Below are 21,870 nucleotides of genomic sequence, written 5' to 3'. Positions count from 1 at the left end.
CCAGAGTTGTTAAAAAAAATTCCTTTTTCAGTAAAGGGTAGCATGTTTATTATATAGAAAAGGGACATTATTACAGTAAAATTTATGAACATTTTGAACTCTGTACATTGAATTGTTTTGATGCAATGAGTTGCATTTGTCTAAAGGACATGATTCAAACACTTTTCCCATGGAAATTCTAGAAAATGGATGCTACTATTACTATTTACTAGAACAAACAGCTGTCTGTAGGATGACATTTCTGCTAGTTTACATAATGGCTCTTTTTGGCAAAGTCCAACTCAGATAGTATGTATGTGAGTTGGATATATTTATTAAAAGAGACTGAATAGGGATATTTCTACATAAAGTTTCCTTGTTTTCTCTCTGTTACATATGTAATTTGGGCAGTACAGGTAAGAATTAAAACAGTGTAGGAAGTGTTTTAAAATGTTAAATATAAATGTGTTAAAAATTGATTTTTTTCAAGTTTAAAAAACATTTTTTTGTTTTACAGCTGTCACAGATTTGTACAGTCACTGTGTGGGTTAAGTCATGGATGTCATATTTTGAACTTAAGGACTTTGAATGCAATGAGAAGCTGCCTAAACCATCTAAGCAAAAGGTAGTCAACCAGTAATTGTGCTTATCACAAAAACACATGTATAATTATAGAATTGGCACATGGTCACTTCTTAATTATGGCAAAATTTTGTGAATATCGTAATATTTTACTTCATACAGTGTTTTTTTGGTTTTTTTTCTTTTTAAGAGCAAATGCTTAATAAACAACTTAAATTTCATGTATTGATGTTTATATACACTACAATGTATTTGGAAAAGTTTTGTGTGCTAATTATGTACCTTTAGATTGTTCTTGAAATAATAAAGAATATATATCAAGAAAAAGCAGTTTATCCATGACATAGAATTTCTTGCCTAATTTTGTATTGGCTGTTAGTCTTTATGGTGTGATGCAAACTTGAACTTAAACATCAGATACATTTCATACACCTTATATATTTGGGCATCAATCAGAATACAAATCTATACAGGAAAGATATGCAAGAATTTGATGAGTGCCATAGTAAAGTCTTTATTTTTTTTTTAAACTTTGCAACTAAATATTTTAAAATTAGCAGAAATGAAAAATCATCACTTGAAATTTTTATTAATTTGTGCATGTATCTTTGCATATGAATTAAATGTCTTTGAATTGTGTTTTTATCAACATGTAGAACTGAATAGAGTTGTTATTTTCATTTCCTATGAATTATGTATTTAGTTTAGTCGCACTAGATCCTATGAATTGTAGTAATTGGATTTTACTGAGTTATATAGAAAATAAGCACAATAACTATAGAAAAGTAAGATAATTTGTTTAATTGTCTTGTTTTATTGTTAAAATCTAAGCTATTAACAAATAAATAAATAGATAGTTTTTTTTATAAACTAAAGTGCACAAATACAAATTGACTTCTATATTCATGTGTTATATTTCAAGCAGGTGATCTTTAATGTTAATTTTGTAGTATATGTATGGAAAATGAGTTTTACAAGAAATTAGGTTATGATCCTTTCCATTTTATTCAGTATGTTGGGAAGGTAATAAGTACCATTTGTTGTTACTCAATGTTTTATGATTTCTAGGAGTTTTACAAGCTTAATTTTCTTTTTGACAAGTTTAAAGGAATTTTTTTTATTACACTCTCATTTTTATAACTTGTATTATGCATGTCTTTGTGTTTAACCCATGTAAAATCTGTTAGAAGTGGTGTATGAGATTTTTAAAACAACCTGAACACTGTGTAAAAATATGTGTATTTACAAAACAAATAATTAAAATGTTGGGTGCTTACAAGATATTTAGAAGTATTAGTAAAATAATTAACAAATATGGCATACATTGGTATAAAATTGTAAATCAAAACAATTTTTATGAAAGATATATTAAATATTGAGAGATTGTTAAACAGAATTAAAATACCACTCAATACTATATACATAAAGGCATGGTTGCATTAGTATTATTTAAATAGTTATATTTAATGTGTAAAGACTGAAACTATAAAAAAAATTTGCCGTTCAATAATTTTTGTAAGTAATGCCTTTCTATGTTTATGTAAATCAAGTTAAACTATAGATACAATCTTTATTAGCAAACTATTTGAAAAATCTTTTGTTTATTTATAAAAAAACTCTGTGAAAAAAATGACAGAATTGGTATAAAATTGCCACTTATTAAAATATAATTTGAAATATTACACATTGGGTCTGTTTTTTTTAATTATTATTTAGAACCCATAATCAGGCATAGATTAAATCAAGACTGCAAAATTTCAAACTACATTTAGATCAAAAGTTTTATATTAAGCAGAACATCCTATTTGTGAGTTTTTGCCATTGAGACATTCAGAGAAATTCATTTTATACATTTTTGTTCATGACTTTTACGTGGAGTACTCTTATGTGTTTCAGTATGATATATTACTGTGTACAAAGTGAATCCAAGATGCTAAAAGTAAACATAACACATTATCATAACACACAATTTTGAAAACATGCAGTCAAGAGAATGAAAGTGGAAACTTTTATTACATGATGTAAAACAAGAAATATTAAGCATACAATTTTCTTTAAAAAAATCTTTCTGGAAAAAACAAAACAAAGTTAAATGATTTTTAATAGTTCTAATAAAAATATATTAGACAAATGTTTTTGGATATATATTACAATGAGGTGTTTGTTTTTCCAACTTACATGTTCATCATATCTTTCAGTATCCCTTGTTTGCCCTTTATGTAAAACTTTAACCACAGTGTAATTGTCATGTTGAATTTTACAAGTTCCTCTTATCACTGAAGCGTAAACAGATTAACTGGAGAATGATGATTTTGAGGCACTTTGAAAACTTTAAATAATGACAAATAAATTAGTTAATGTAGAAATTGTTTTTCACTATGAAATTGGGTAACACTTGTATTTTTTTAAAAAGAACGGGAAAAACTCTCTTTTTGTTTAAAAGGTAATGTAAGGTTAGATACTTTACCTTTAGAGAACATGAAACTCAGTGACAAAAATTAAATTATATGAAAATTTGATTTTAGACAAAGCTAAAAATTGAGAAGAACACACCTCAGGATATTAATCTTGAAAGGACAATGTTTGAAAATTTTATTCAAATGTTCCAGAAAAAGTATGACTCTAAAGGTTTGTAGTTTTTTGTTTTGATAAATCCATAGAATTATATGAAAATAAAATTAATTATGTAGTTTTTAATAATGCCAAATAAAGGATGAAGTTACTTGTACTTCACAACAAGAATTTTAATTAGATAATATGTTGAATAAAATATAAATCACTGAAGATACATGATTTATGGCATAACTTAGACAGTGCAGAGTTTTCAAAGGTTATAACGCTAGTTTACAAGAAAATTAAAGTTTTTTTTACAAATGGTAAACTAATAATTCATGTAATTATATTCATTTTTTGTTAGTAACATGCTTCTTAATTTTTGTTCCAATACCAATAAACCTTTACGTTTAGTCTTGTGCGTTAATATAGAGCAGATTTAATTCAAATGTATTCATATTTTTATTTTGTATATGATTTTCAATTATAATAATTATGAAAACTCCTTTTAATTTTAGTATACTTTTTAAATACATTTATAGCGTAATTCGTTTGTCTTTAATCTATTTGAGACGGTATAGTTACTGATCAAATTTCTTTAATTTTTACCAAGGGTAAGCGGTTATCGTTATCATAAGATACGCTAAATAAAAAAAAAATATTTAAAAGTCAGTAACCTAAGTAGCCTCGCACTATTAATCAAAATAGTTTTCACTATATATTAGACTTAAAAGTAGTACTTTTTAGCAAGCGGTTACTTCTGCCGGCATGAATTTTCAGAAATTTTATGTCAATGCATTAGAAAAACAATTGATATAGCTCGTATAAACCTGCACGTAAACTTGAATGCTTGTGAAGATGAAAGAGTGAGTATGACATGGCACAAATGTTAACAATAGTTAAGATAATCATCATTCGAATTTGTTTTTGTTACAGTATAATAGTGTCTGTTCAAATCACTCTAAATTTTGGCATAGATTTCAAATGTATAACTTTTAGTTTCGGTAGGGTTTCATATAGGCGACACGTGACTCTTGTTTGGGTAGGCCTGAGGTTTTCAGACATACTTTTTTTTTAACCCTTTTAGAACATATTTCACACACAGATGCATAGAAAACTGCTGTACATACTCAAAAATATCTTGTTGCAATGGTTGGAAATGATCTCGCGACACCTTTACAGTTGCTTTGTAATCCTTTGTGAGTTGGGATATTAATTTCAGAAACGCAGGTGTAGGCCATTTGGTCACTTAATGAGGGGTTGTGGAGTTCGGAATCATTTAGTGCTTTCGAAAAGTAAATTATATTCAGCGAAACACATGCTTCCTCTTTCGTTCTGTTTGTGTCTTTATGTGTATAATATTTTAAAAATAGTTAGATTAGTGCGATGTGACGGACAGTTTACATGAGGAAGCCAAGGCTTCCCAACACCCTCTTATACCTGTAGCCTCTGTATGTATTGGCTACACGCAGTTAAGAGTGTCTTCTACTCTTACAAAGAGAAAAATAAACTGGTGTTCTATTTTTTGTCAATAGATGGCAATAGCTGAAACTACGTATTCGAACAGCCATTTACTGACCGGTTCAGCAAGGTGATTGCATTCCTCTCTTTTTTATAAAACAAAAATAGAATTCTTAAAAACAATACAAAAGATCCTATACGTGATTGTACCTGCGTACTTATAGGAATCAACAATTTATTCATTTTTTGCTAAAAAAACAAAAAGTTTATCCAGAGGTGTTCAGTCTTGTATCATTACTATAATGTCATATTAAATTAAAGCAATCGTCGAGTTAAGAGTGAAATAAATTCTGTTTATTTACTAGTTACATAACATATTTTTATTTTTCTTGCTTGGAAAATAATTTTATAAACAGTGCATTTCGTTTTTCCTTGTTTTTTAAAGTGTTTTTCAACTAATCTGAGAGAGTATCGTGAAATATTTATACCATACTAAAGTTGAACCTAAAATGCAGTAAATTTTGCCTAAAATTCACCTATTAGTATTTTATGCTATCATATTTAAATAAATTGACTTTTGTATTTTAGAAGACGTAAACTTGTGAAAACCTGAAGTGAAACAAAACGAAGGTAAAAGGAACGATAACTACTCAAGGCTTTATAATTGCTGGTGTAGAGCAGGGGTCACCAAACTTTTTTCACAGGGTGCCAGATTACTTGGAGAATGAGAAGCACGGGCCACATGATCATGGTGTTCAATACTCATAAGCTAGAACGAAAGCTCTCTGTAAAAGACTTAACACTAAGTTTAGGATGCCACATTAGGCATGTGGGAGTAGCATGCAATACACATATATAATAAAAAAACAAACAGAAATACAACCAACATTTTTATTTACCAAAAGGTTATCAAAGAAGGTGACATTAGCAAAAAACAATTGTCACATCGCACATAGTGAGTACATATCCGAATTTCACTAAGCCACAAAAAAGTTAGTGAGATTTATGAAATTGGCGTTTGGCTTTCAAAATATCTTCAGTGTTCGGTTTTGAATTGCTGCATCCAATCATTAGAATTGCTTCCAAATGTTCATCAGTCAACCTTGATCGATGTACCGACTTCACATACTTCATTTTTGAAAATGCTTGTCCACAGACATAATTGTTCCAAATACTGATGCCATACAAGATGCGAACTGCTTCAGCTTTGGAAAATCATTTTCAGGTATGCAGCTGTAAAATTCAGTAAGTTGCCCCTCTCTATGTTTTGCTTTCAACAAGTCATTTCCTTGCAAATCGATGACCTTCAGCTGAAGTTTTACTGGCACGTCATCAATGACACAATCAAAAGGATTCTGAAAAAGGAAAATGTCACTTTCGATTCTGTCGAGATCCGAAAATCTCTCTAAAAATGCTTATTTAAATCACCAATAATTTTTTTTCTGAAACTCCAGGTTGATACCTTCTGTGATTCCAGCATGAAACTCATTGAAACCCTGAAAATGGGAGAAGTTTCCTCCTTCCACATGTGCTTCAAACAATGACAGTTTTCTCCGAAATACTTTAATGATTCTATAGAGATCACAGACAAGGTTATTCTTCCCCTGAAGTTTCAAGTTCAATTCATTCAATGTGGGATGTGATGTCAACCAAAAATGACAACTTTGACAATCAGGTTGGATCCGACAGAAGTGGATCGGCTCTATATTTCTCGATAAGAAATATATCTATTTCTTTTCTCAGCATATAAAAACGAGACAAGACTTTACCACAGCTGAGTCACCTTACCGCCGTGTGATAAGGCAAGTCACAAAAATCCGAATCAATTTCTTCAAGAAACGCCTTGAACTGGCGATGATTAAGTGCATGACCCCGAATGAAGTTCACTGCAGAAATGACTGGTTTCAGTACGGAAGAAATATCTAAGTATTTTCCACAGAGTGCTTGCTGATGTAAAATGCATTGTATGAACAGAACGCTTGGGAGTTGAAGATCTTCCAATTGTTTCCTGATCAGCACCACCAGACCCTTTTTTACTTCAGCCATGTTTTTTCCTCCATCAACTGTTACACCTCTGAGCTGATTCCACTGAAGGTTATAGTCTTGCAAAGTTTTATGCACTTCCATGAAAACGTCTTCTCCAGTTGTTCTTCCGTGCATGCTGCAAACTGATGCCAACCCTTCCGTGATCTGAAAGCCCAAATTAACTCCACGAATGAACACGAGAAGTTGTGACGTACTCGAGAGATCAGTAAACTCATCCAGTGCCAGAGAATACCATAGGAAGTCTGTAGCTTTTTGGCGTATCTGTAATGCGATGTTCTCTCCAAGTTCTTCTGCTCTTCGTACAACTGGAGTTGCTGAAAGTCTGATACTTTCAAAGAAATTGGCTTTTTCAGGACACAGCTCATTTGCTGCTTTCATCATACACTCTTTGATGAGGTTGCCGTCAGTAAAAGGTTTTCCTTGCTCTACCATCCTATACACTATTTTGTAACTTGTACGAGTGACATTAATTTTCAGCAAACTTTCTTGTGAAGAGATCCTTTTGAGATTCAAAAACACGTTTCATGGATTCAAATTTCTCAGAACGGAACTTTCCTGAAAATTTCAAATATGTGGATAGATGTTTTGTTTCATAGTAACGCCGAAGATTGTACTCTTTCAAAACGTCAATACTTTCGGTGCATATCACACAAGTAGCTTTCTGTTTTTTTGTTTCCACAAAGAAGTACTTTTCTCCCCATTCTTCATTGATAGTACGACACTCAAGAGTCAACTTTTCTTCTTTTAAAAGCAGCCATAACGATGGGTGAAAAAAAAAAAAACAGGATCTAGAAATGAAAAACACAGAACGCTGTGAGAAAAGTATTGTACTAGTTCAAGAACGCACAAACAAAATATATTGAAATGTACGTTTGCCACGACACTTACCAAAGAACGAGTTACGAAAATTGTATTACCCGACTACTAAGAGAAATGAGCTTGCTGAAGCGGTAAGCCTAGGCCGCTGAATTTACAAGACGAGTCGATAGGACGAGGGTTAAGTCTGTACTTGTTTTCGAAATCCTAATACTTTCATAAATATGAGTCTCGATATGAATAAACGGGCAGCAAGGACGAAAGAAGAATTTTCCTATTGGTTAAAAATGCGCATGGCAGCCTTGTTTCTTTTTATCATAACGTCTTGTGTTTGCCAGCTTAAAGTGATCATCGTGTGATTTATTTTGTTATGACAGTTGGACATTTGATGAAATGTAACTTTATTTCCAAGCGGCTAGCTGCTGGCGGGCCGGACAAAATGACCTCGAGTAGCTTTGTGCGAAATTGAAAACAAACAAACAAATCATAAGGGATCCAACAAACATTAAGTCAAAATTTATGCCAGAAATTTTGGTTTAAAAAATCTTCCAAGCTACAAAAATGATTATGGGGCCTGAAAGATAAACAAGGGAGGTAAAAAACCTTTTCACCAGTTTTTATGAATAATGAATGCTATGGTATGAACAAGATTATAGGCAAATGAACTGATTATCAAATTTAAGCCCTTTAGAAGAAAAAAATTATGGTAAATATAATATACATTTTCATTGATTAATCTTTGTTTGTTTTTTAGTTTGTGCTGCATTCTGTTAGTCTGTCTTTTATTTGAGTTGTTGAGCTTTCTTTACTGTTGATATAATATTAATTACTAAATAATTCAGAATGCCAATTTGTTCTTTGACCATTTTTTATTGGAATTTTTGGCCTGTAAACCTAGTGTAGAGGTAATAAAATATGGATATTCTTGTTGAAACTATTCAAATAGTTATTTAATTCTAGTTCTAAATAGGAGAAACTTGAGAGGATAATGCATCAGACTCAAGATTGAATATGGCCCTCTACCAACACAGAAATAATCCTTGTAAGGACTTTCTTCAAAACAGCAGCTGATTATTAGACAAAATGTTGGACAAAAGTACTTAATAATTTAAAGTGATGATACAAACTACTAATCATAACCTGATATCTAATCACCACAATTTAGCTTACTATAAGTAGTTTATGATAACATTGATCAGAATTCTGCTAACAGAATACTTTCAAAATATCATTCACTCTACTCATGCTAATATTATATATCTTTAGACCTTCAAAACCTTCTCTGCATCATCACCCTGATCTAGACATTCAATGTCCATTTCACCTTTGTTTTGTTTCATAATGAATACTCTTCCTAGGTGTATGTTACTTTCTGATTTTTATACTTTAATGTAATCATATATCTGCCAGTTTATACTGTTATATTTGGTTATTATTGTTTTTGATAGAGAAAGAATACAGATTTCAAGTGTTCCAGGACAACTTGAAGAAGATTAATGTGTTGAATGAGTATGAAAAAGGTACAGCTGTATATGGTGTGACAAAATTTTCTGACCTGACAGGTAATTGTATATTACCACCCTTGATATGACCTTAAGAAAAATGTAACTTAATTATTTTGTATGATTATAGCTGGTTATCATATAAAATTCTCATTTTAAGTTTGAGAAACATTGTGACTGAATGATTGTGTATTTTATCATCAGAACCTTACCATGGGCAGTATGAGTGGTGCACCCACACATAGGAGTCATGATTTTACACCTTTGAAGACAAAGAGGATAAATTATATTCTATGAGGTGGTGTGTAGATTGTCTTCCACAGTGCATCATCAATAATCAGTATAACTTTGTTCATTATAGTAATGATGAACATAAGTTTTAATAACTAGCAAATACAGTTACACCGAATAATATGTGTAGTTGATTTTTTTATGCTATTTCACATAGATAATATTTTATGTGTGTTACTCTTTATTGACAAGTTTCATCACATTTTTGTAAAGTACTTAATAGCTGTGTGTTATTACAAAAGTGTTTTCTTTGTGTACATTAGTCTTGTCACTATAGTGCAGTTATTATTTTTTAAATATCTGAATAGAAGAAAATAATGTGTTTCAATCTGCATACAATGCCTTTAGTTATTATTTTGTGATCTGGCATGACCTATTAGTTGGGATGTTGGGTTGTGGATGGAAAAAAAAAAGGTCCGAGGTTCAAGCCACAATATGCCACTGAGTGTGCTCTATACTTTCAGACATGAAGCTGTTAATTCTGCTATGCAGGTGGTAGATGTTATTGATTGGTTGCCATTGTTATAGTTGTTAGTTTCAAATTAGAAGTGGCTTTATCTGAACATTGGGGTTTTTATCAGGCTGTTTGTCTTTGATGTCACATAGAGATGTTGGAGTTGAAAATACAAAATACTGAGTTTTTTGGATGATGGTAACAAAAATCATAAAATCATTCTGTAATAATTTGAGGTAAAACTTAAAAGTGGTTAAAATTCTTTTATTCTATTCTAGTTGAAGAATTTAAAAAGCATTATCTGGGATTCCGTCCAGACTTGGCTCACAAGGATGCTACTCCACCAATGGTCACAGTTTCTGTTGTTGATCCTTTGCCCAAGTCCTTTGACTGGAGGCAGAAAAATGCTGTGACTGAAGTAAAAAATCAGGTGTGAAGTTTTTAACAAAAATTTGTTACTTTTCTCTTTCTCCATAAGTTGTTTTATTTCTTACTAACATCTGCATTGCATCTGAAGGTGTGTTGTTAAAGAAGCTGGTATTGTAGGTTAAATTAAATCCAAAATTCTGTTAGCATTCAAATGATTTAATTTGGAATAAGGTTAATTAAGAACTGATATTAGTTATCTCTGTATTGTGTAATATGTGGCATTAAAGGATTGGTGCAAGAATAAGCATATTATGCATCCTTTTGAAGTCTCTTCACTGAATGTTAGATGTGTGTAAGATTACAATGTTTCTAAAACTGATATTCTTAATATTTATGAAGTACAAAACATTACTGATCACAAAACACTATTGTTCCACTATCTTACCAACATAAAGTTTTGTAAATTTCAAGTTTTAAAATGAGTACTTATTGTATGTAATTTTAAAATATCCAAAAAACTTTATTTGTTATTACAAAAGAAATATTAAACTAAACACACAAAATATTAAAAACAGAATGTAAAGTAAGGAGTCAAATAACATAAAACACAGAAAAAAGAAGCAATAAATTCTTTAGTTGTTTTTGTTTTTGTATACAGGTATTTTTCTTATGTTTTTACCTAGGAGAAGCATAAACTTAATTTATGGTAATAAAGTTACTATAAAGATTGCAAAAATTAAATGATTTATTAAACAAACAGTGAAAACTACAAACAACCATTGTCTTCTGTATTGAGAATGTGAATAATTCCCATCAAATTTTACATGCGTCTTATATTTAATCTATGTACAAGTTATTTTTTTAATTTAAATATTTGAGAATAATAAAAATAATAGTTATTCCTTACGAAATAATAGTGGTCACAGCCCAGCATGACCAAGCGTGTTAAGGCGTGCGACTCGTAATCTGAGGGTCGCGGGTTCGCATCCCTGTTGCACCAAACATGCTCGCCCTTTCAGCCATGGGGACATTATAATGTGACGGTCAATCCCACTATTCGTTGGTAAAAGAGTAGCCCAAGAGTTGGCAGTGGGTGGTGATGACTATTTGCCTTCCCTCTAGTCTTATACTGCTAAATTAGGGACGGCTAGCACAGATAACCCTTGAGTAGCTTTATGCAAAATTCACAAACAAAAAATTATTAGGTTAAAATGTCAGTCATTAAGACAACAAGATTTTTTTTTTGCTATCAGGCATGAATTTGTTCCTCAAATGAATATATATATATATATATACACACACTTTTATGCAGTTTCATTTTCAGCTACATATTAAATCGTATTAAAGGATTTTGTTTCTACATTAGTTTCTCAAGAGGAATTAGTAAAATTAATTGCAGTATTAATGGTGTTTTTATTCAAATTTGTCTGTAACCAACAAAATCATGAATCTACAAGTAATTTAGTACATAAATAGTTTTAAAAAATGTTGAAATAGGCTAAGTTTACTTACAAGTGTTTATCAGTGGAAAAAATTCTATTTTTAAATACTTTGTAATATTTTTAATAAAGGGGTCATGTGGATCTTGTTGGGCATTTTCCACCACTGGAAACATTGAAGGACAGTGGGCCATAAAGAAAAAAACATTAGTGTCTCTTTCAGAACAAGGTAAGAAAAATAAATGTTTTTAATATGAGAGGCTGTCCTGTTGGAAACTTCAGTTCTTGATTAATAGTGACAAAATCTAAGTAGTATAATTAATAAAGTCACTTTGAACAAAAGTTGTCACTTCATAGATGTGTGATATGCTGAAATGACAGAAATAAATACCACTGTTGCTTTTGTTCTTTTTTTTGTTATCCTATGCTACTGAAAAATTGTAAATGTATATATATATATACACCTGTTAACTAAATCACAGTATCAGAATTTATAAGTTTATATAGTTTAACTACAGTTTAAATACAACTTATCTCCACAATTTTCAAGAAACATTTATACTTATGATAAAAATACTTCAACAATATAGGAAAATTAAAAGTTCAGTCTTATTAGGCCAAGTAATAAAAGATGTTTAGTGTCCAGAGTGTTTGATAAAAGGAAAAAACAAGTCCTTTTTTTTAAAGAAAGTTTGCAAGTTTTTTTCAGGACTGTTGCTTGTTATTAAAGGGTCCATGTCATTCAGAAGTCTTCTTTGTTTCATTTCATTAAAATGAAACAATTTATTAAAAATAGAGAGGGCAAGATGAATCAACTGTATTAATGTAATTTTTTTGTTCATAAGTCTTCTTTCTTTCTTTGTATGAAAAAGCGCCTGTCCTGTGAAAGTGGGTTTTCTCGGAGCACTCCCATTTCCCCCCATAGCCAAATCTTAGGCATTGGATCTTTAGACCCAAGCCAAGACAACATTATTACCCCTGAATTGGTCGTTTCGCGTTTATGTTCATCTTCATATTTACTTTAACATCTGTTTTTCGGGATCTGGTCTGGCTGGTTTCTTCGTTGCTACCTTTGTCTCGCTCATCAATATTATGACCAATCTCACTCCTTCACCCAAAAAAAGAGTCAAAATAAAAGAAAAATAAAAACCCCTGCTAATTTCAATAATCTTTCATGAAAGGGGACGAAGAGGAACCACATGTTCCTGATCACCCCAGTTGGAGAGAGAATTCCTCAGATTTCTCTCTCTCTAAACTAAACCCCTGCCATGTTAGTTTGTGTTTGTGTTTGTATGATAAAGAAAATTATACTTAAAAGGAAAAATAAATTGCCAATGAAAGTGGGGAGGTACCTACAAAAAAGGGAAACAAGTATAGACACTAGATATTTATATAATTTTTACTTGGTCATAGATACCTAGTTAATGGATATTTAGGTAAATCTTCATATAAACTGAAATATGAATAATCATAGAAGTTGAGGCTAAGCTGGACTATTGTAAAAGTGGCTAGAATGTCAATCAGAGATTCATCCCTGTAGACTTGATAGCAAACTTATTCTATTGCTTGGTTAGTAGAATGCCTATATAAAGATGTTGTATTCATTAGTGACAATAACTAATAAAATATTTCAAATAATATTGTGGAAACAGTAATTTTTTTTATTTTTTTCCTGTGGTGACCATCCTTGCCAATTTATTTTCTAGTATCAGACAGTGCATGTTTATCAGAATATTCAGAATATTTAATTTTCGTAACTGTTTATAAATTCTTTTTAGATGTTATTAATTTGTGATTAAAAATATTTTTTTTATTTATACTCAAACTTGATGGGAATGGTTATATTTTCTTTTCACTTATGGTGTTTTTGGGTTAATAAAATCATCTAAATAATATCAAATAAAAGTTAAAATTTGTGCTATTTGAATATCATAATAATTACCATACATCAGTATCTATAGTACTGTTTAAATTGTAACATCACTTAGCTGTCAATAAATTAACGTACTGAGAGTAAGTAAAATATTGCTATGAAAACCAAGTACCTATCTTACAAACTAGTAGGCTATTACCTACATCAATTGGGTAACAATATGAAAAATTCTCGTAAAGAAGCAGTGTCAATATCCTGTCATCATATCTTGTTTTTATGAATTTTTTTCTACATCATTATATATCTTTTAAGAATTGGTGGACTGTGACACAGTTGATGAAGGCTGTAATGGAGGATTGCCTTCAAATGCATACAAACAAATCATGAAATTGGGTAAGTTAATTTCTTATATGTAAATAATACTATTAGTTGTTCATATGGCAGTATGCTTTTTGTTTTGGTAAATTATTGTATAATTGTCTCTTTGTTATAATGAAGTGGCTGTGTTTATTACCTTTGGTTCATAATTTTGAATTTGATATTCTAATTTATTATTTTAAAATATTTAAAACTAAGATTCTTGAGAGTTTTCCAAGATAGCCTTTACCAGTTGAAGATAAAAGCTTTATTTTCATTTTAATTACACTTTAGTTTATTTATTTGTATTTGAATTTTATAAAATTGTATGAAAAATGTGAATTTCATCAAATTTGTCATTTGATATATATTGGTATGTAAAGTATGCCTTCTCTTCTCTTGAAGATAGATATGAACATTGTTTAATGATGCCCATATTTGGTATTTTGTTAAACAGAAATTAATGTTAAACTCTCAAAACTTATAAATTGTTTAAACGTTTTCAAAATTACATCTTTACCTTTAATATGTGTTTTTCCTACAGGAGTCAGTTTCATTGTTAAGCAAAAAGCTACATAATACACTCTACCTGCCATGGGTATCAAAACCAGAATTTTAGCATTGTACATTTGCAGACTTACCACAGAGTTACTGAGAAGGTTTACAGGAGTTAAAAAAAAAAGATACATTTTTCAGAAATGTTTTTGAAAGGGTAATGATGATTACATTTTGCTTTTATAGTGTTTATGTGTCTTAAGATAAATATGACAGTCTCATGGTCTCTTACCCAGTTTTTTTTTTAAACAACAACTTTAATTTTTCAGGTGGTTTGGAAACAGAGAAAGATTATCCATATAAAGGAGTTGATGAAAATTGTTTCTTCAATCAAAGTAAGGCTCGTGTGAACATCAATGGCTCTAATTCTCTACCTCAGAATGAAACTGGTAGGTCTGAGAAAGCAAACTGGATAGAACTGGGTTAAACGTGAAAACCAGTTGAAGGTTTATTTTTATATTTTTTTGTTATGTTTTAGAATTGTTTATATTCTGAATATACCAAGATTTATTTATAGTCTCATACTTGTGTATTATGTTTTTCATCAATGGTAAACAAAAATAATTAAAAATGTATATAGAAGCAGCATTAAAGCTATTGTGTGTAATTTAAATGTTCCTGAACTTTAATCAGTTTGTAAGTAGCAAAATGTACTTATTCAAGTTAACATAATGCATCGATTATGTGTCAACATTTTCATGTTTGAAAATAATAAAATAGTTTCCATGATTTTTATAATCATTAACAATTTTCTTATTATTTTGTATTTTGGCTTAAAGCTGTACCTGATTTATTAATAGGATCAAAATAGTATGTAGTACCTCAATATATAAGTACCAAAAGGAGTAATTCTATATTTTATCTGTAACACTCTTGACTCTCATTTCTCTAAAAACAGTACTTATAAATTAAAAACTATATTGAATTATTTTATCCAATATCTATGATATGTTACACATAATAATACATATACATATGCACACACATACAGGTGGTGAATAAAGTATAACATGTATAAACAAAATTTAATTTGTCTTTAAGCTGAGAAATGCTGATGTCTGATAGATAATACTTAAAATACTTGTACATTTTAAAGTCCATTTTTCTACATTGATTTTTTGCTATGATAACTTGGCTTTTGTTTTCAGAACTAGCAGCTTGGCTTGTTAAAAATGGACCTATTTCTATTGGAATCAATGCTAATGCAATGCAGGTAAATTATCATAAGGTTTACTGTTGATTTCTGTTGTGTAATACTAAGGATTTTATGTTTGTATCATGTCTTTATTAAGTAAAGTTTAAAACCAACTATAAAGGACTTAGGCTGCTTTATTCTGATTTAAATTAATCATATTTGAATAATTTCTAATGATTGTTTCTAGACGGTTTTTATATAACTACAGTTTACAGGAATGAGAAGGAGAATACCAAAAGCAGATTCTTCAACAACAACAAAGTCTGAAGTAATAATAAATAATCTTAGTATTCAGAAAATTGTTTAATTTTGAAGTCTAAGTTCAAGGCAGGTACAATTTGATTTACACTTTGATCAATATGGTCTTCTAGGTTATACTAGTTTTGGAGAATTCCTCATTAGTAACCCTGAACACCAGTTAACCAAAGATAGATAAGCTGGACCTATATCATGTGAAGAACTGAATAATGGTCAAAGACACTTTCTGCACACCATTTATCCAGTGTATAGGTTTCTTTCTTAGCAGTTACAAATCACACTCACACTGATAGTGTGTTTGAAAGTATCAAGTATTGACACTAAAGAGCACTAAAAGCCAACTTTTTTAAAGTATTTATGATATTACACCAAAAATAAAGCTGTTTATAGACAGAGTTCAAGAGGGGTTCTCAAAATATTGTGTATAGACAAAGGGGTATATATTGACACCAGAGTGTTCTAACAATAGGATCTCCAAGTTAAGAAATCAACTAGTTTGTAATGTGTATTGGAAACATAACCAAAAATTACTTTTGTGTAGAGTTAAATGAGAGCAAATTTGTAATCTGTCTGAAATAAATACAGTAAAACCTGTTTAAGCCAAAAACTGCATAGGGTGGAAACCTGTACAAGCCGGAAATATAAAAATTTTGCAGCATTATCTTAAGATTTCTCTTATAAAAAGCTCTCTATATGGCAGGACCTGTGTAACGTGGACAGAAGACTATCTTTCACCTACCTCATCTATCATGAGTAAGGTGGAGAAAATGTTTGTGATGAAGTATTAATAATTTATTTAAATATTAATAAATTCTTGGACATTTTGTTACAGTACGTATTGGTTAAATTTATTCTATTCATTTTTCTGCCGTCATTATTTTTGCAGTTAAATTAGATTCATGATTTGTAGAAATATATTTGTCTTTTAAGTTCAAAATTCTATCCTTTAAATAATTCTCATGAAAAAATAAATTCTTATCTTCTCTAATTTTAAAATTTAAAGAAAATTTACCATGGGTATTAGGTAAAAGTGAAAATCTGCACTGTTTCAGAAATTTAAGGAAGAATCAACTTCCTGTTGAATGTAAAGCGAATAATAAAGCGTGGATGACAAGTGCTACATTAGAGGATTTTTTTTAACAAATTAAACAAAAGAATGGAACAAGAAAATAGGAATGTTCTACTTTTTTTAGGTAATGCAACTTGTAACCCAAAAGTTCAACTTTCAAATGTTCATTTAGTTTTTCTACATCCATGTACAACATCAGTTCTGTAGCCACTAGATAGGAGAATTATACAATGTATAAAATTGAAATACAGAAAATTGATGCTTCAGCATATTATTGCAAACATGGACGACTGTAAGAGAGCATTTGAAATGACCATGAAAATTGACGTGTAAGATGCAATTGCATTTTTAAGTCATTCAGTCACATGCATAAAAGATGAATGCATAATAATGTGTTTTTGAAACTGTGGATTTATTTTTGATAATGGCAGAGATTGTAGAGTAGTTGTTTGTTATGACGACTCTAGTGAAATCCAAACTCTGATTGAGAAGATTGATGCAACTGATTTTGTGAATGTTGACAAGAATGTTTTAACAGAAACTGATGAAATTGATTTAAAATCTGCAATAGAATTGCAAGATGGTAACAGAGTGAGAGATTCAGAAGATGAACAAAATGGAATATAGTGAGAAAATAGAAATTCCTACTTTATCGCAAGTGTTAAGTTATATTAACGCTATCAAATTGTATGCAAGAACAAAGGGGAAAAATGAACTTCATGAAAAAGCTATAGAATTGGTATTCTCTTTTAACCCCCATGGGAAAGTCCATTAAAAAAGCAAAACAGTTGAAATTGGACACTTTCTTCAAATAAATTTGATTAAGATTTTGTGTACTTGTGTATATTTTAAATGTCTATTTTTGTTCTTATTCTAATAAATACAGCATAAACAGTGTAATAACTTTATTCACAAACGTCTTACTACCCTTGAGTCAAGCAAGTATCACGTTCTGCTAAAACATTATATATAATTAAGGAAATGCATGTCTAAGCCGGAAATTTTACTCCGTCTTGTGTGATTCCATCTTAGACAGGTTTTACTGTATTTGTACAATTTACATAAATATTTGTTACTGAAATTAAAAACATTTTTATTGCTTGAAGATAAAAATAATTAAAGTTTTTAATGAATATCCTATGTAAATTTATAGTTTATGATCATTTCACACTTGCTGAACAATAGTACCATTAAATACTGAAAAAACCTAACTTACAATATTTCTGAATTATTATTGTAACATATTTCTGCACTGTATTGATTTCATCAGAACATTATTTTGGGCATATTTTATTATATGATTCAAAGAAATTTACATCATACGATATTTTGTGAATAATCTGTTGCAAAATTATGAAGCATGAAAAATGTTTGTCAGTTGTGTTTTTTATTAAATGTAAATCATGATTGTTCAGGTGACAACTCATTTTATACCTTTGTTGTTTTTTTTTCTTACATATATTCTAGTTTTATTTTGGAGGTGTGTCACATCCATGGAAATTTCTGTGTAGCCCTGACAACTTGGATCATGGTGTTCTTATTGTTGGATATGGAGTATCTGGTAAGTTATTTAATATTATTTCTTAAGGTGTAATGGAAGAAGTAATGTAAATATGTTTGTGTAGATGTTTAGGTTAAATCTACATTCAAATACACTAGTATATTAAAATAATTACTATTATGTAATTTAATAAGTTTAATAGAATGTACATTTTTTTTCAATTTTTAGTTATCTTTAATGTGATAAACTGAACAAGCTACTTCAAAAGCTTTACTATTCATAGAAATAATCTTGATGTAATGAACTCTATATTTATTGTCCTGTTAACTAACTTATGTTATTTAGTAATGTCAAGTTATCTGTTTAACTGTTATTTGTAAAATCAGTCTATAAATTTCATTAATTTGCAAAGTGTAAAGTCATTAAAATGCAAGGGTCATGATTAACAAGTATTTCTGTAATATATAAGCTAAAGATTACAATTATGCCACTAGTTTTTAATGCAATAAAACATTTAAAAAGCTTTTAATTTATCTCTACGAGTTAAGGAAGTTTTATAAGTTTTGAATAAGGATAAAACTGAAGCAGTTGTTTATATTCAGAGAGCTATGAGAACTGTGTGTTCATTCATTTTGTAAACTTACTTTGTTGTAGAAAACAAGTTCTTTAAGAAGACCACACCATACTGGATAATAAAGAACAGTTGGGGCAGTAGCTGGGGTGAACAGGTGAGTACATACTGTGTTATATATTAAAGATACTGTAACTAAATTTTAATTACATTTAGAGAATTTGAATCAATAAATTTAAAACATATCAATAGAAGCACTGATATCTTATAACTAGGAGTTGTCATAAGGTTTAAGTGGGTTAAAATCTAGCTCCATTTAAAACTGGGTGCAAGGTGTCTCTGTGTTTTCTACAACAATTTTATGAAATTACTTCTGTAATTTCGTTTAAGGTTAAGCTAGTATATAACTACTTGATGTAGATTAGGATTTTTTCTCTTCACAAAAAAGTTTCCTTTACATACAAAGCTTTCTAGCTCCAAGATATCTGAATAATTAAATGTGTGCACTTTGGAACAGTGTGTTTGAGATGGTCTGTATGAACCATTTGAAAAACTACAGAATTAATAAACTATGCAGACATCAAACTGCAATATATATTGTTTGTTTTGAATTTCACACAAAGCTACATGAGGACTATCTACACTAGCTGTCTATAATTTAGCAGTGAAAGACTGTAGGGAAGGTAGCTAGTCATCACCACCTACCACCAAGTGTTGGGTTACTCTTTTATCAATGAATAATGGGATTGACCATCACATTACAATACCCCCATGGCTGAAAGAGCAAGCATGTTTGGTGGAATGGGGATTTGAACTCACAATCCTCAGGTTATAGTCAAGCACCCTAACCACTTGGCCATGCTGGGCTACTCCAATAGGAAATATTGTCAAATAGGTATAGAATCAGTTATGTGGCAATCTGGTACTAATGTGATGTGTTCCTGTGTATTGTCAGTTTTCTTTTCTAAAACAAAAATTTCACTACGCTTTAAAACATGACAAAAAGATATGTCATGAAAACTTAAAGGAAATAAGCATAATAAATAAAATTGATAGAAATAACTAAAAAAATTAAGTTGGTTTCAGAGAAATAATAAAATAATTATTAAATGCTAGGTTTGTTGGTATTTTAGATGCAAAAATATATGTACTTAAAGTTAAAATGGTAATAGAATTTTAATTAAAGTTAAAACTAAGAGGCTTTACTATAATCATGTGATGTATAATCTACAGCATAAGCACAAAAAAGCCATCCATCGTGCTAATATCTCAGTACTGATTGTCATGCAATTTCATTCATTGTCATTCATTGCACAGAACAATGAAGATTTCTGCTGCAAGAAGCAAATGTGGTGTTTTAAAATTCTTTCAGCCACATGTTTGTTCATGTGTGTATATAAAAAAAACATTCAATTGTATACTTTGGGTAGATGATTAGATTTGAGGGTAGGTGTATAGAAATCGTTATAAGTAATAAAATTGAATTGGGGAAATGCATGCTACATGCTTGGAATTACTGGTGCATAAAAAACATAAGCATTGGGTGAAACTCCATTATGTTTACTTTGTTGTTGATGGAACACACTGATGCAACATACCAAATCGTGTCTAGTTGGAGCCTTAGGCAACAGCTTTATAATAACCTGTATGTTTTACCCATGATACATTTCAATTTTGAAAATGCCCAAATTTTTCAGCCCTGAGCAAATAAAACTAAAATCAGGAGGACAGTCCAAAGAAAATATCTCAGAATTCATAATAATTCACTGCCTTTACCATTACAATTAATAATTTACAGGATCATACAGTTGACCAAGTGGGAATATGTTTTTGATAATTAGTTTTTTGTATGTTTCAACTTATAAGGATTTATCAAGAAGAACATTTGAATACAACTTAAAAATATACAGAAATCAGGATGGTAATCAAGCGATACTTATAGATGATCAGATATACATAAAAATTGTTTTTGTGAGGTACTAGAAATAGGACAGTCATTCACCATACATATATTGTTATTAAATTATAATTAGTTTTTAGAAATCATGTTAATAAAACATTTATTTATATATAATTTTGAGAAGAAAAATAAATCATTATTTCCTGTCATGGGACAGACATTCAGCTTATGTAAACTAGTAGGAATATATTTAACTTCCAGCACATAGATTGAATGCTGACATAGTTTAACAGAAAAGGATAGTGTTGTAGTGACATAATACTAGTACGTTCAAGTACGTTGTAAAAGTATTAAGCATTTAGAAATACAGTTTAGTTAATTGTTATAAATGCACATCTTCTGTCTTCTAGGGCTATTACCGTGTTTATCGTGGTGATGGTACATGTGGACTCAATAAAATGGCTACAACAGCAGTTGTCAACTGAAGAATCTTCTCGCATGTTTTCTTCACTAACATTGAGTAGAATAGCTATTAACATGATTTTATTTGTAGAAATTTACAGTATAGCAACCAAGGTTATTGATGATTAGAGTTAGTCGAACCATGGAATGATTAATGAAATGTTGAAGAATCCACTAAAAGAGAAGGAAATACACTGATTACAGAGATCTTAAATTTTTTAACTTAGTTTAAAAACTGAGTTTTTTTGTATGTTGGTTTTCATGATTCTGAGGCTTGTTAAATAAAACTGCATAATATTTAAATTTTAAGAGACTATTGTGATGGTTGTTTAAAAAATAAAGTAACAAGAAAAGTGAGTCATGCAGAGTTTCTTATGCAACAGTAACAGTAACATTTTAATTATATATATATATATATATGTGTACACACAATTAATACTGATAAAGTTAAGTAAACAAAATCAAAGGAAGGACTTGGTTAAAAACAGCAAATTCAAACCTCTGACTAATTATATTGGTTTATTATAACCTAAAAACAAAAATAAATTAAAAAATAATAAATAAAAAATGCTGCACTAATTAAAAAGATCCCAGGATACAAGCTATAATGTGGGATATAAAATGCACCCTAGGTTTT

The 21,870-nt window shown here is 30.0% G+C and overlaps 1 protein-coding gene across 1 annotated transcript in view; it reads left to right on the top strand.

The window, feature by feature from the left end:
• The window catches only part of LOC143255256 (cathepsin L-like), a 28,611-nt gene extending 7,069 nt beyond the window's left edge, over positions 1–21,542 (top strand). The window contains exons 3-13 of the mRNA XM_076510650.1: positions 497–604; positions 3,087–3,189; positions 8,886–8,999; positions 9,963–10,114; positions 11,625–11,721; positions 13,678–13,758; positions 14,547–14,666; positions 15,426–15,490; positions 18,267–18,360; positions 18,955–19,028; positions 21,182–21,542. Of these exons, the coding sequence (XP_076366765.1) occupies positions 497–604; positions 3,087–3,189; positions 8,886–8,999; positions 9,963–10,114; positions 11,625–11,721; positions 13,678–13,758; positions 14,547–14,666; positions 15,426–15,490; positions 18,267–18,360; positions 18,955–19,028; positions 21,182–21,256 (1,083 nt within the window). The 3' untranslated portion in view covers positions 21,257–21,542. The remainder of the gene's footprint in view (positions 1–496; positions 605–3,086; positions 3,190–8,885; positions 9,000–9,962; positions 10,115–11,624; positions 11,722–13,677; positions 13,759–14,546; positions 14,667–15,425; positions 15,491–18,266; positions 18,361–18,954; positions 19,029–21,181) is intronic.
• Positions 21,543–21,870: the final 328 nt, after the last annotated feature.

Source organism: Tachypleus tridentatus, chromosome 1 (assembly GCF_004210375.1).
Source record: "Tachypleus tridentatus isolate NWPU-2018 chromosome 1, ASM421037v1, whole genome shotgun sequence".
Classification (NCBI taxonomy): domain Eukaryota; kingdom Metazoa; phylum Arthropoda; class Merostomata; order Xiphosura; family Limulidae; genus Tachypleus; species Tachypleus tridentatus.
The sequence above is the reverse complement of the archived record's forward strand: the minus strand, read 5'-3'. Positions and strand labels throughout refer to the sequence as shown.